Source organism: Oreochromis niloticus, linkage group LG19 (genome assembly GCF_001858045.2).
Source record: "Oreochromis niloticus isolate F11D_XX linkage group LG19, O_niloticus_UMD_NMBU, whole genome shotgun sequence".
In the NCBI taxonomy this organism is placed as follows: domain Eukaryota; kingdom Metazoa; phylum Chordata; class Actinopteri; order Cichliformes; family Cichlidae; genus Oreochromis; species Oreochromis niloticus.
The window spans coordinates 16,439,151-16,454,136 of NC_031983.2; the positions used below are offsets into that span (position 1 = coordinate 16,439,151).

General features: G+C 39.0%; 2 protein-coding genes and 1 long non-coding RNA gene across 5 annotated transcripts in view; all 3 read left to right on the forward strand.

Annotated features, from left to right (window-relative positions):
* Positions 1 to 1,582, forward strand: part of dph6 (diphthamine biosynthesis 6) — a 57,449-nt gene extending 55,867 nt beyond the window's left edge. For both annotated transcript variants that reach the window (XM_003442837.3, XM_019349178.1), the window contains one exon: positions 61 to 1,582. In XM_003442837.3, the coding sequence (XP_003442885.1) occupies positions 61 to 179 (119 nt within the window). In that variant the 3' untranslated portion in view covers positions 180 to 1,582. The remainder of the gene's footprint in view (positions 1 to 60) is intronic.
* A 2,189-nt stretch (positions 1,583 to 3,771) lies between these two features.
* Positions 3,772 to 4,638, forward strand: LOC112843064 (uncharacterized). Its single transcript, XR_003215180.1, has 2 exons — positions 3,772 to 3,843; positions 4,111 to 4,638. It is a non-coding gene; the product is annotated as an uncharacterized LOC112843064 (long non-coding RNA).
* Positions 4,639 to 7,299: 2,661 nt separating this feature from the next.
* Positions 7,300 to 14,986, forward strand: part of aqr (aquarius intron-binding spliceosomal factor) — a 46,030-nt gene continuing 38,343 nt past the window's right edge. For both annotated transcript variants that reach the window (XM_003442946.4, XM_005477181.3), the window contains exons 1-11: positions 7,300 to 7,439; positions 7,827 to 7,923; positions 8,179 to 8,235; positions 8,657 to 8,697; positions 8,806 to 8,841; positions 8,959 to 9,079; positions 9,218 to 9,358; positions 11,110 to 11,178; positions 11,337 to 11,437; positions 11,538 to 11,614; positions 13,494 to 13,558. In XM_003442946.4, coding sequence (XP_003442994.2) covers positions 7,840 to 7,923; positions 8,179 to 8,235; positions 8,657 to 8,697; positions 8,806 to 8,841; positions 8,959 to 9,079; positions 9,218 to 9,358; positions 11,110 to 11,178; positions 11,337 to 11,437; positions 11,538 to 11,614; positions 13,494 to 13,558 — 792 coding nt within the window. In that variant the 5' untranslated portion in view covers positions 7,300 to 7,439; positions 7,827 to 7,839. The remainder of the gene's footprint in view (positions 7,440 to 7,826; positions 7,924 to 8,178; positions 8,236 to 8,656; positions 8,698 to 8,805; positions 8,842 to 8,958; positions 9,080 to 9,217; positions 9,359 to 11,109; positions 11,179 to 11,336; positions 11,438 to 11,537; positions 11,615 to 13,493; positions 13,559 to 14,986) is intronic.

Genomic DNA, 14,986 nt, shown 5'->3' on the forward strand with positions numbered 1-14,986 from the left:
TGAAACTAATGCTTTTCTTGTCCTCACTCTTTCACCCACCTCCCCAAATCTACTTTTCAGGACTTGAGGAAACGTTAAGAAGCTCACTAGCAGAGTCCAGTCCATCCATAGCACTGGTTCCAGTCCTGGACTTGCCTGACTCCCAGATCATCCACCTGTCCTGCTGGCTCAGTTTATAGAATCTCAGCCAGAGTCAACAACCAGACTGAAGCCATACACAGCTCTGGAATTTAGTGGAGCTTTTCTGGAGGAAAGACACTGACAGACTAACACCTAATGACTTACAACAGGACATCAGTGAATGTGGAAAAAGAAAAACGGCGTAACTGCTCATTAATGTTTGACTGTTTTTTTGTTTTACAGCTCGTTGTTGAAAAGCAAAGCCGTATGCGCCTGCAAGTGGTTTTAACAGTGTGTGGTTTTGAGGATGTGTTTAGTCCACTTCAGACCCCAGAATGAAGGCCAGTAATCCCCTTTGTCCTCCACTGGAGACGTAGACTGCAACAGCTGTTATTCTACCTCTGAGACAAAGCTTATGGAACATCCACAACCTAAAGCTGCGTGCCAAACAACAAGAGACTGGAGTTTGCAAAAGGAGACACTGGTAGTGTCTCATTCCATGTAGCGATAAACTGTATCCTCTGATATGTCATTGCTTCTGGTAGAATTTCTTTAAGCTTGCTTGCTAACACCCCTCATAAAGGCCACAGCTGAAACCATCTGCTCCGCTGCAAACCTATAGATTTACTGTGCGACTGGCTTGTGGCCGTTTTTAGTGCATTAGAATGAGGTGAGTTTTTCTCTTTCTCTTGTGCTCTGTGAGATTCAAGGTGTGTTATTATTGTGTAATAGGCAATCAGCACCAAGCACCTGAAAAGATTAGGCCTCTTTATGTTTTCTATTGATTCTAAGGCTGCCTGGTTAATAGGAGAAAGACGCAACCACACACAGCTGCAGGGCATGTGTGTGTCCTGTGAACGTAAAAGTGTGTGTGTGTGTTTGGGGTGCAGGGGGTTGTCAGTGGACACAGTGTGACAATGCGCAAAGAAAATAACACTATTAACCATTGCTCCTGGAGCTTTTCTTTTCTCAAAGATCATGAACTGTATTGATAATTTGAGTTGGAATACATCTTCACTTCAGCTATTCTCTTCATCGCACATGTGATGGCGGTGGAGTTGAGTGGGCTTATCGATCCTCACCCAACCCACCACGGCGCTGTTTTGATTGTTGTTATCAAAAATTGAACAACAGAGGTGGCCAATAGAGCCTGAAGAATTTTATTGAAGGTTGAAAAACACAAACAAGCAATTATTCATGAGAGCGAGCGAGCCAATCCCCCATAAATATAGAGCATGTTTAACTTTCACCTGCTTGGTTTTTAAAGGGCCCAACACCAGGGGGAGATTTTGAATTTTTTTACCTGTTAAATGTGTATCAGTGTTGGGTTTTTTCGTACGCTAATTTTTGTGAGTCAAGTAAATAGCTGTAAATGTCATCCCCAAATTTTTGGCTGTATTTTAATGTTGTCCATAAATCTTTAAATATAAAAATATGAATAAAACAGAGCCAAAGAAGCCTTTCCTATGTCATTTTCCTTTTCTTTAGATATGTGAATTCCAAGGAACATGCTACCAAATCTGTGCTAAACAAACTTGCACACTCAGCAGTTTTCTGTTTATTGCTTTACAAAGGATATTGAGAAATGTAATTTTATTGTGCTTTGAATTCTCTTTTTGATTGTGAAACAGCAACAGTACAAGGAATTCCCATGAAACAAACTGTTAAAATTCAAGAGTCAGCTTCTCAGTAAATACAGAGGAGCAGAGCCACTGAAATTCTTTGCACGGCTACAGCTTGTCAATCACGCGCCGAGCATTACATTTCGTCTTTCAGTGGGAATGTTCTCACAGAGACACAGACGAAGCCGCAAGTATATCATCACAAGCCAATGCGATGGCCTATGGCAGACGCACTTCTTTGTGTCCTTACCACCGTGGTGCCTCACAAAATGAATACAGACAGGGTGACATTTATTTTTCAAGAGTGTTTTGTCAAATGTACATTTTCTACCAAGCTGACCTGCAACCACTCTACAAACAAACTGGCTGTTGTGGCTAATATTGTCCTTTGTGCGCAGTGTACCAGCCTCGGGCCCTTGTCATTGTGGCCTTGCACATGGACTTTAACTGTGTGTTTCTTCCTCTAGGCAAACCCCGCTGATGTGTTTGACTCTCTTTCCCCATAGCAGTGGGCTACAGAGCCCAGCTCAGGAGCGGCCTCTCTGCATGAGACGCCTCGTCCTCGTATTGTGGTCTGCTTGCCTCAGTGACTGTGGTTTTGTTTGTTTTCATGTTTGAATCCTTTTCCTTTTGTAATGCATTGTTTTCGTCCCCTGACGCATTGTGAAAGTATGTCTTTATGGTCACAGCTCTGACTTCATGAAACTTTCCCCTTGCTGCTGAACTGGGAAGCTGAGACTTGTTATTAAGTGGTGTTTGCTGCCCTCATGTGGTCAGCATAAAAACTGCAATTTAAACGGGTATGAGCAACCAGTTTCACCCGTTTCCTATCATATCCTCAGTGAAATCATGTGTAAATTTAGCCAAGCAGGAATACAGACAGAATTTGTTTACATTTACATCTTATTTGCTAGGTCACTGAAATATTTCTTTCTTTCCCCCCACATTCACATGAAGGTACTGAAATGCTGAATCCATATCTAAACAGTACAGAATTGAGTATCGCTCTTTCCATACTTTTGTGTTTTCATTGACTGAAATCAATGAAGGGTTTGTAAAAAGAAAAAAGAAGGTAAATTTGTTAATAATAAACATTTTCCTATATTTTCTTTGTTTGTGCACCAGCTTCTGCAGAAATTTAATTCCGCTCATGCCCCGTCAACAGGTTTTTTCAATATACCATAGCAGAAAAAGCACTTGTGAAAGTAATGAGCTTACAACTGGTTCACTCTGGTCATTGTAATAATGAGCCAGCCTGAAAATATCAAACAACATACCAAAGCTGTAACATTAGAACCCCTGAACAGGATGCAGTTAATAATAATCTAGTTACGCCTGTCAATAAGGCTATACCTGTTGATTGTATTCATTCATGTCTTAAATATGTCATATTTATCAGTTCTTTGTTACATAAACAAAATACTAGAAAACTGAAGATGAATGTTAGATCCATAATTTGTTTGAGACACATACTGTTTTCATAGTTGTACACCACCACAGTGGATTTTAAATTGAAGAATATGACACTGAAGTACAGGATTCCAGCTTTAATTCAAGATTTGTTTGTTTGCAAAGATTATATTAACTATTTAGGAATTACAGTGATTTTAGTGGCTCAGAAATAATTGGACAATTAACTGACAAGCAGTTTCATGGCTAGGTAAGGCCGGTTCCCTTGTTATTCCATGGTAAATCAAGCAGTTATAATAGATATAAAGCAGAAATATTGACTTTGTATTTCATAATTACCACTGTAATTTTAAATATGAGACCCAGAGAGATTCCAGTTCAAGTAAGGGAGGCCATCATTAGGCTGAAAAAGTATTAATAACTAAACAAACTAAAAAAAAAAAAAGAATATATATATATATAAGAATATATTATTATTATTATTATTATTATTATTGACAACACTCAAGTCACGAGTTGTCCTCGCATCTTCGGACTGACTGATAGGAACGAAAAATCTTTGTTTCCTACGGTATATTTTAAGGGGTGAACATGCGTCCTTGAGCTTTTCAGATCTTTAGCGGGAAGGCTAACACGCTAAAAAATAATAAATAAATGCTTTTGTCTTTGGGGCTTCAGACGTCTATATGAAGTACTGTTGATTTATGCTTTTACACAGCTCAGTTGTTAATTTGCGTACACGTCCCTGCTGTTGGCGTCTTTTGTAAAATTTGACGTTGTTGATATATTTACAATTTTATACATACAGAAAAGTGTCACGCTTTAGTCATATCACATGTAAAACAGTGTTCCAGTTATTTGTAATTTTGATTATTTTTAGTTTTATTTTGTCACATGTATTGATTGACTGATCTAGTTCGAGCTCATTCATCTCTTCATTCTCTATTTTAATCTTTAGGTACAGTGAGACCACGTGATATCTGGCGGAAAATCCCAAAAGTGGGGATCTGAAAATGCATTGGTGTGTCCTGTATGTCCAAAAGCTTTTTCATTGCCATACACACTGAAGCAACTCATCTCATCCAATCAGACACCCCTTCATCTGTAAAGTCTGGAAAGGGCTTTTACACTGGCCCGACTGTGATAAGACTGTGGCATTAGCATCCTCTGGCTGTCCACCGAAAAATATGCCTCATGCAAATGATTGCCCAGTGACTCAGGGAAACATTTCTAATGTTGTGGATCGAGTACTATGGGAGCTAGTTGATTGTCCAAATGTGGACATCTGTAAGCACTACCCATAATGACTGCTTATTATTTAATAACCTTTGGATTCACTTACTCACTCATAACAGACCAAAACAGTTAGAAAGAGGCAGTGAGTCAACTCAGACCTTTCCTGCAATGGCAAATATGAGAATGCACTTGGGACTGCAAAATAACTTTGAAACACCAGTGTCATAAATGTCTCAAACCTTCTGCTCACTATCCAAATTACAGACATTTTCTTATTGAAACTTGAAAGAAACCCTTCTCGTGTGCAGTCTGCAGGAAAGCCTTTATAACTTATTATTAAGACTATAACTTAATAATAATTTATATCAACAAGAGCAGCAGTACATAAAACACGAAGGCTTGAAACGATTCTGGTGTGGGATCTGTAGCAGATCATTTCAGTTGGAAGTTAATTCGATACGCCATCACAAAATTCATAGGAGTCAAAAAGAATTAGAAAGTCTTCCCCCTGTGCAAAACAGCAATGCTGTGAAAATACCCAATTCAGAAACAATAAAACATTTAATTGAACCCAGTAATGCAGACTCAATTTCCCAGATTATGACTGTGAAACCAGAAGGGTGCAGTGAGTTTTGCAGCGATTACAATGGCTCTCTCCCTCAGGATGTTGGCTTAATCACATCAGGGGAACGGAGCAGAGGGAAACCTGCCGTGCTACCAGCAAGCAGCGAATTAACGCTCTACATCAGTGCTGAATTTGTACAAAATGTTTTCCTTCTACATCCAAGCTTCAGATAATTCATACAGGACAAAGGCCCTTTGGCTGTGAGGAAAGTGGAAAGAGACTTCATCAGAAAAGCCACTTGAGGTTCCACTGCCGCACTCATATGTGGTCTAAATACCACACATGGCAATCGCGTGATATCAACCAACCACACTGGCAAGTTAGCGAGTTTAAATACAAAGCTGGGGGCAGATTTCCCAGCTCACAGAACACTGCTGTGATACGTTTAAAGGCTAAAGACAGAGAATGACACAAATGTTACCACAGATGTGTAATATTAATAGGGTGAACCTGTGAGAAAGGTTTCCAGAGTGACTGTGAAAAAGAAATAGAGCCCTAAATCAACACAAAGCCCAGGTGGTGTACAGCACAACTGCTTCCACTGTTTTAAGTGTTTTCCGAGCGCCTCTAAATTACAAAGGCGTGAGATAGTGCATGCAGGCAGGAAGCCATTTCATTGTCCTATATGTGGAAAAGCATTCAGACAAGCTTCTCATCTGAATACCCACAAAAGAACTCACTGAAAGGGAACTCAACCAAGCCACACAACCAGCAGGAGAACATCAGAAAACTGAAAGTGACACATGAAAAGCATTTTTTTTTCTCAGGAATCACTATTCATATGCCATCACAGAAAAAGTCTGCAAACACCCATGATACACTTTCAGATTTTGAAGCTGTCCGTAATGGAATGAATGAAGTACCCTGCAGCACACGTGCAAAATCCATCATTAAAGTAAGTAGCCTTGTTAAGACTAACTCAGAAAAAAAAAAGAGGAGCTTCAATTATGCAGATTATGCTCTAAAAACTTGGTCACTCATTGTGGGATTAGGTCATACAGATGTGTTTCATGTAGCAAAATATTCCCACAGAAGGGTAACCTGATACCTCATGAGCAAACATGTAGGCACTGCAACGAAATTCCAAACGGTATCCAAAGTGAAATGAAAAATGCCAGCCTACTTCCATATAAGTGTATTCAAACATGTATTCATTGTACAGATTTGGATGCCAAATCAAACCAAAGTCACTGTATGCTAGTGCTGGTTACGAGTCATTTGCTAATAAAGAGGTAGTTCAGGGCTTGGAGGCCGCAGATGCTGATTGGCTGGCAGATCCAGAGGTAGCCTTGAACGGAGGGTAACGAATTGGAAAAAAAAGCAAAGAGAGGCTACATACAATTTTAGCAATTCATTTCCCACTGAACTAGTTGTTGAAGTAGAGAATCAAAAATGCCAGCTCAAGTGTTAAGCATGAGAATAATGACTAAAGAAGTTAGAACTGTTTCAGGTAGCGACAAGCTGCTTAGTGATGAATTGGTAAGTTCAGTGGCTGAGAATCAGATCCAACAAGAAAATGATTGGTGTGCACCACTGAGTGTTTCTGAATGAGACAGGTGCACTGCGAGTTTTCTAAATGAAAAGGATCTTAAGCGGCACATTTGTTCAAATAATATTCAAATGACAGACCAAAGGAATCATTGTGGCATTTGCTTCAAAAAGTTTCTGTCTCTTTCTAAACTCGCAAAGCATTATGCTGTCCACACAGGACAGAGGCCACTTAGATGTGGCGTTTGTGGCAAAGCTTTCACGCAGACTGGACATGTCAGAAAACACCAGCTGACTCATTGTTAAACAAAATGTTTACTTTTAGTGTAACAATGCTTGTATTTATAATGGGAAAAAAACTTGTTTTGTTTGGTATTTGGCTGTGTTTCGTATCATTTTCTTTCATGTATTGATGTGGTGGAAAGTCATTTTTTGGGTGCCCCCTTTAGGTTCACCATGGTGCATCATCTGCCTCCATCTCATCCCATCTCTAGTATACTCTTCCGTCACACCAGTCCTCCGAATGTCCTCCTTCAGTGCATTCACGAACCTTCTCTGTGGTCTTCCTTTTTCCCTCCTGCTTGGCAGCACTTTATTCAACATCCTTTGATCAAATATCCACTCTTCTTTGCGCATGTACATTCACTTTTGTTACGTGCTCCATCACTTTTTTTAAGCAATTAATTTTTCTTGCGTTGTCGCCAAAATAAAAAGCTGATTTAACTTTCCCAGCAGTTTCTACACGCAACATTTAACTTGTATTGCCAACAAATACGAAACCGGAGGGTACGGAACGGATTGCAAGCTTTCGTAATTAGGGGACGGTTTTAGGGACGTACCTTTTCAGGAAGTTAGTCGCACGCAGCGCGTTTGATTGTGGAGGTACATAACCAGCAGTCCGACGGCAGTTACATTCATGCTGAAATAAAAAAATAAAGGTTAGTGAGCTAAATTCTGGTAACATTATACCACTGAACTGGAGTTAATACTGAACGATTAACGAGTCAGTTGTGTCTAAATGCTACTAATTAGCTATATCATCTCATTGAGAAGGCTAACAGTTACTAATGTCATGTTACTACTTTGTGAACTCGTAACTCTTAATTTGATTTTAATTAAAGTACAGGAAACTCAGTTAGTTCGTGGTTGTAACTTCACATCCTAGTTTACTTTTTAACCGAGATTGTGAACTTTCTCAACAAGAAATTACCCTATATTCGTCTAGCTATCGTATATTTACAAAGCCTCAAGTTGAAAACAGATACTTGTATCAGTCGATACTTTAAAACAAATGATTTCTGCGCTTTTTCTTCTTCTTCTCACAGTCGTCATTTTATTATGGCCACCATGGAGAAAGAAACCCCTGCTAAAAAGGCTGCTACTCCGTCTGTATCCCAGATAAATGCGGAATATGTCACGCAGGTAATCACATCACTTATTTTCTGCACATGTGGTTCAGTACTGTGTTGTGAAGTTTTTCCATGAAGATAAAAAAAAAGTGTCCTGATTTTCTTTTGTTGCATTCTTTCTCATGCTATAAATAAAGACATAGCTTTGTATGGGCTAAGAAGATAGGACAAATGGCTGTAACTATGGCATATGTTCAATTAACAATTTGTTGCATCTTCCATGTTTATATTTAATACTATGTGTGATTTTCACATTTCCCCTTTTCAGTTGGCTAACAAATATTGGGCGCCTCATGCAAAGAATAAACTGCCTTTTGACCCTAAGGTAAGTTATTTGCACTTTTGCAATTTAGAGGTGTTGGTATAACTTTTATTAGTGATAACCAGTCACAAGGGCTTTTGGCAAACAGTGTGACATTCAGTGATGAAAATTGGCACAGTTTGTGCTCCATTATAATGCAGTCCTTATAATTTGGATCAAGTTCAAACAAAATTAAAGTGAACTAAGTAAAGGTTGATATTGGAACTGCTTATTGGCCTAATTGTTATTTTAATCCTTGGTATCAGCCCAGACTGGGTGTGTTGTAAAGTTTTGGTCATGTTGTATCTAATAGAGATTGATTTATCATTTATCATATAGTTTCAGATAGTAAGTCAAGTAAGCAAACTAGCAAGCACATGTTTGTTAACACTAAATTTCTCTATGTTTTTATAATTCTTTGAATGTTCTTTGTGGGGGGGTTTAGGTGATGGAAGATGTTTACGAGAAGGAGATTCTCAACTCCAAGTAAGTGAATTTTGAACTTTCTTCCCCTATGAAACACTTTTTTTAAAAAAATATAAAGAACATATTTCACCGTTCATTGTTTTTGAGTTATGCCCATTATATTTTCAGATTTGCCATTAGGAAAATTATGCTGCTTGAATTCAGGTAAGTTATTTCTACTGGAGTTTCTTTATGTTATCATTTAAACAGTCACTGGAAAAACAGTGATTTGACAACACTACTTGCTGCATGGATATTAATTTATTATTTCTAATATTTCAGCCAATATCTTGAAAACTACCTGTGGGTGAATTACACTCCAGAGGTTTCCAGCAATGCCTACATCATGTCCATTTGTTGCATTGTTAATGAGAAGTTCAGAGAAAATGTTCCAGCCTGGGAGGTAAAACTAATTAATTTTTAAAAAAGCAGTTGAAGTTTAGCTTAATTATCATTAAATGTTGACTATATTTGATTGTGTTTGCCACAGCTAATGCAGGAGCTCAGCTTTTTACATTTTCTGTTGTTTGCTGTGTTTCAGGTGTTCAAGAAGGAACCACACCATTTTCCATTTTTCTTCAAATGTGTGATGGAAGCCGTTCTGGCAGATGAGCAGGCTGGTCTTACTCTGAAGGAACAAACTGTGCTTCTGGTCTTTATGGACCACTGTTTCAACAGTCTGGTGTGTACCACTACACTGATATCTTATAACTAAAGATCCAGAGAAGTTAGAGTTATTCTACTACCACAGTGATGTCTGTTTTTGTGCCTGTGTTAGTGGGAGCTGTCAGTTTATATTTTAAAGACAGTATTTACATATTATGAAATGACATCTATTCAAGCCAGGTTAGTGTCTTAAAATGTAAAGCCAATTACATGACAATTTAAATAATACAAATTAACACACTTTCTTACACCATAATGGAAGCAATGTCAGCATACACTAATCGATCATAACATTATGATCACTGACAGGTCAGTCAAATATCACTGATTATCTCTTCATCATGGCACCTGTTAGTGAGTGTGATATGTTAGTGAGCAAGTGAACATTTTGTCCTCCTAGTTGATGTGTTAGAAGCAGGAAAATTGGGCAAGCATAAGGATTTGAGCGAGTTCGACACGGGCCTAAATTGTGCTGGCTAGACAACTGTGTCAGAGCATCTCCAAAACTGCAGCTCTTGTGGGGTGTTCTCAGTCTGCAGTGGTCAGTATCTATTAAAAGTGGCCTAAGGAAGGAACGATGGTGAGTCAGTGACAGGGTCATGGGTTCACTGATGCATGTGGGGAGTGATGGCACCGTGTGGTCTGATCCAACAGATGAGCTACTGTAGCTGGTTCTGATAGAAACTTGTGAGAATACACAGACCATCGCAATTTATTGTGTTTGGGGCTGCGTAGGCACAGACCAGTCAGGGTGCCATTGCGGACAACCAAAAGTAACATCATCAACTGGACGACAGAGCAATGGAATAAGGTGGTCTGATGAATCACATTTTCTTTTACATTACATTTTCTTTTACATTACATGCATGGCTGGGTGTGTTGCTTACCTGAGGAACACTGGGCACCAGGATGCACTATGGGAAGAAGGCAAGCCAGCAAAGGAAGTGTGATGCTTTGGGCGATGCTCTGTTGGAAAACCTTGAGCTCTGCTATCTGTGTGGAGGTTACTTTGACATGGACCAACTACCCAAGCATTGTTCCAGACCATTTAGGTGCATTCATGGAAACTTATGTTCTCTGATGCCTGTGGCCTCTTTCAGCAGGATAATGTGCTCTGCCGCAAAAATGGTTTAAGAATGGTTTGAGGTGTTGGCTTGGCCTCCCTATTCCCTAGATCTCAGTCCAGTTGAGAATCTGTAGGACATGCTGGACAAACATGTCCAATCCATGGAGGCCCCACCTAATACCCACAGGACCTAAAGAGTCTGTTGCTAACATCTTGGTCCAAATACCACAGCATACCTTCAGGGGTCTAGTGGAGTCCATGCCTAGACAGGTCAGGGCTGTTTTGGCAGCAAAAGGGGTACCAAAATAATATTAGGCAGGTGGTCATGATGTTATGCCTGATGTACTGGTACTGGCAAGATAAGTAAGAATTAATGCAATTATCTTTACTGTCCACTAGATGGCAATAACAGACAAGACAGGTCAATTTAGGTGATCTCCATCTGTATCCTCTGCAGTTGCATTAAACCACAGGGAAGCACTGCAGATGTTTCACTTAAAAATGTGCTGTGATAGCCTGCTGCCCTTTGATTGTATCCCATAAAGGCCTCTAAATATTTTAGTTGGAGACTCCTATTAGGGATTGAAGTATAATAAAAAAAAATTTAAAGTATAATGCACAATGCATTTTGACAACCCCCACCTCCCACACTTAATCTTCCCTCATTTTTTTCTTTCTCTCTCTCTGCACTTTCCTCCCAGGAGGTAGATTTGATCAGAGAGCAGGTGCAGCAGCTCATCTCTCTGCCAATGTGGATGTGCCTCTTACCAGTAAGATGTCAAACTATTATCTTAATTAAGAAGCGGTGGTGTTTATTGGCACACCAAGTAATGTTTGATAATTCTAAAGGAATGAATTGCTTCCTTGCTATGAGACTAATCCCTCTTTACACTGATTTGTTACTCATTTGTTTCTGTCATTTTTACAGTCCAGACTCCAGCACGAGCTGAAGAAAGTTCCAAAGCTGCAGAAGTTCTGGAATCTAATCAAAAAGAAACTTGATAAGATGGATGCTGACGCAGCTGAGCAGTAATGATATTTCCTTTGCTTGAGTGTTCAAAGAAATCTATCCAGATTTAGAGAATCTGTTTCTAGGTTGTTCTGATTTACTTTCTTCGTGTTTCCTCAGGGCAGAGAAGGAGAGGACCTTCCTCTCGGCTCTTATTAAAAAGTTTCACGGAGTTCTTGCGTCAATTCCACCAACAGGTAAAAAAAAGCTTGTATATCTCTTGGGAAATACCTCTACACAACAATTTAATATGGACTTTCTTAAAAATCTTTACGTCCTAATAGTTTTTAAAAGGGTTTTATAGAGCCCAGGTGACTGTCTCTAGGACTTTCACCCTAAATAATTTGTCAGATCCATAAATCTCAAAAGCATAAATGTGTGTGAGCAATGTCTTTGTAAAATTAACAGATGCATCTATGTGCATGGCCCTCTTTTATAAATCTTAGTCATAGTAAGATTGTACTCACATGCACAAGCTTTGTTTCCACTCTGGTATTTATCCATAAATATACACTCCTTTACTTAATCATTTGCATAATTAAATGCTGTTTGCACCTTGAGGTGACACAGCAGTGAAATCAACAGCAAACAGAAGCGCTGTTTCACTGTAAGTAAGAGGCGGAGACATTGGAGAAAAAGAAATGTGTTCTGTTTATTGAATCATGGTTTAAAGTAAAACTACTGAACTGAGAAATGCAAGCCAGATGAAAAAGTGGACTTGATTTGCTATACAAATATGAAAAACATGAAAAAAATTACATTTCTTTATAAATACTAGACACCACATGGTACGATATTGTCACAATTTATTTTTGTTATTTTTGTTGCAAAATGAGTCAAGCATGCCAACACTGTCACTAAAACCTGCCATAAATGTTGCCAAAGTTGGAGTCGGTCTGCAGTTGAATGGGAGTCAAGTTGTCAGTTACATGCAGTCTGTTTCTGATAATACAGCAATTAACTGCAATAAACTGGAAAATCACATATCTGTTGCTTTCTGCATCGACATAAATTCCAATTTAACTGTTACTTTTGTGCTTACGAATTTGGTGTTAATACAATTTTGCCACAAAGAAAATGCGATTCTATGCTGTATCGGTGTGTGTGAAAAGCAGAAATAGCTAATTTGAAACAACATAATGCATTATGGTTTCCAGCTATCCTTTCTTCTGTCTGTTTCTTCTCTCTTGCCTTGATGCAGTTTTTCAGAAGAACAGATGAGATTTTAGTGCTTAAAGGTCAAGGTCATTATGACCTCAAACGCATGAATTTGCTGACTATAACGAAATTCCACACAAAAGTCTAATAAGATAAAATGCTCAACTAATGCTTTTTTTAATACTCAAAAGGTCAAAGGTCGCTATGACACTGTAATGTTCTGCACAAACACCCTTCTAGTTTTTACTGAATGCCATGTCTCAGGAGCAGGAGTGAAATTTGTGAGCATATTTAACATTTGATCAGATACTGGATTGTCTTCATATAATGTTTGTGCGTTATATGAGTCTAGATAGAAGTGGATTTAAACTGTTGCCAGTTGCAGCACGCCTTTTCTTTCTTTTCGAGTCGTGCAGCTGCCCAAGGAGGATGTGCTCCAGCTGCCACACAGCCAACGGCGCTCACCGCTATGTTGTAATGCAGGCCGACACACAGGCCCCCCACCTGAATGCTAAAAACAGAATGTGTGTATTCGTGTGTTTAGATTAGATCAGAATCTAAAACCCAGTAGGATCCACATCACTCCAATACTTACTGCATGGCTCAACTTCTAAGTGTACACACACACTTACACACCAGCATTCCTAATGAGAGCTGGGGACCCAGCATGCTGCTGTGCTAACCGTGCAGCATCTCGTAGCGAGGCTCACACACTCAGCATGGCACTTTGGCGTTGTCCATATGCGTTTGCTGTCCTCCTGTCCTTGTTGAAAGCTACACATCGCCCTCTACAAAGTTACATCTAATATTTCCTGTCTTTTTGGGGTTTGACTATTCATCATATTTTATCTTTTGCTGTGAATGTGGATTTCCTGAGCCAAAGTTATAACCTGAATTATGCCCTCTTATTTTCCACAGGGCCTGCATCCATGGACCAAGTGCATTACTCCGAGAGATTCATAGAACTCATGATTGATTTGGAGGTAAAGCACAACCTTCTTAATCATACATTTCTCAGCCGTGTTATTTTTTTTATTTATGTTGAGAGATAATGCATTCATTCTTAGACTTGTTTCTATGGGACTTTCAGTACAAGGGTAGTTCTAGAGTATTTTTGTAATCATGATATCCTGATGAAGGAAGCAGTCTAGACTTCATTTTCTGCAGATCTCATTTGTTTGTCTTTTGTCCTTCACATTTATAGCTAACTCATGTCATCAACAGTCACTGGATAAATGTTCTGCATCAGCTTTGCGCTCTGTGCTTCTCTCTTTCCTGTCTGCAAAGCTATGCACTATTTGAAGCAGTAGTCTGATCATAGTATGAGAGGTTGTTTTCAGCGTGATGGCTTTTGACATGTGCTACAAACTGTAAAGTATAACAAAGCCCAATGACATAATGTTTGGGGACATCCAATTCCCTTTTTAGAAAAATGATGTTTGAAGGAACATTTTATTTAAAATATCCTTGTTTTGTTTTGTGGGGATATTTTTGGTTTGTTGGTCTCCTTAAATTTATAGCAGATTGCAGATTTGAATTTATTTTCCAATGTCTGTTTTCTGTTCTTAATTTAACTGCCGTGTGCTCGACTGTTGCCTGGAAACTTGAGGCAAAGGTCTTGTAGGTGAAAGATAGTTATTTAAAAGTGTCAGTTTCTTTAAGCTGTGAGCTGCAGTGTTATTAGATGTGAGATCTGCAAAAAAAAAAAAAGTATTCCACCAAATCTCACTGAAAGTCATGGTGTACTATTTGCAGCTGTTGGTTTTTTTTTTTTTCTCCATATTTTGAGGCGGGGGAAGCTTCTCCTAGAGAAAAAATAAAAACTAAGAAAACTTGATTTAGTTGCTGTAGATGCCATGCAATAGCGTGTATTCAGCTGTGTAAATCACGATGCGTTTTTGTCTGCTACAGAGTCAGTTTTTTTTTTTTTTTTTTTGAGGGTGATGAAATAGCTTTTAAATATAAGAAATATTTTTGATGTATCCATTTTTTAAAGAAATAAATAAGTGACGCTGAACTTCACATAATTATTTAATTCCTGACTGATGAAGGTGGTGTTAAGACACAGTGTCAGATAAGATTTTTACGCCTCCTGCCTGGGCAGACCTGCTGTTACTAGTGAGTGAGCACAGTGGATGTCATCTGGCCCTCTGCTGACAGGCTGGCCTTGCCGTGTCTGGCAGTGGCTACTAGCTGGCCAGTTGACTGTCCCCAGACACATCTCCTGTCCTTCAGCACTATCATTTTACAAAGACTCAGTTGCCTGAAATCCATACTTTCATTCTTTGATGACAACATGAAAATGATTGCAGAGAAAAATACACCTATTATCAAGCCAGTTCTGTGTTGGCTGTCAGGACTGTGTTGAGATCAGAGATTGCTGTTGCATATAAAGGGTATGTGTTCTTTCA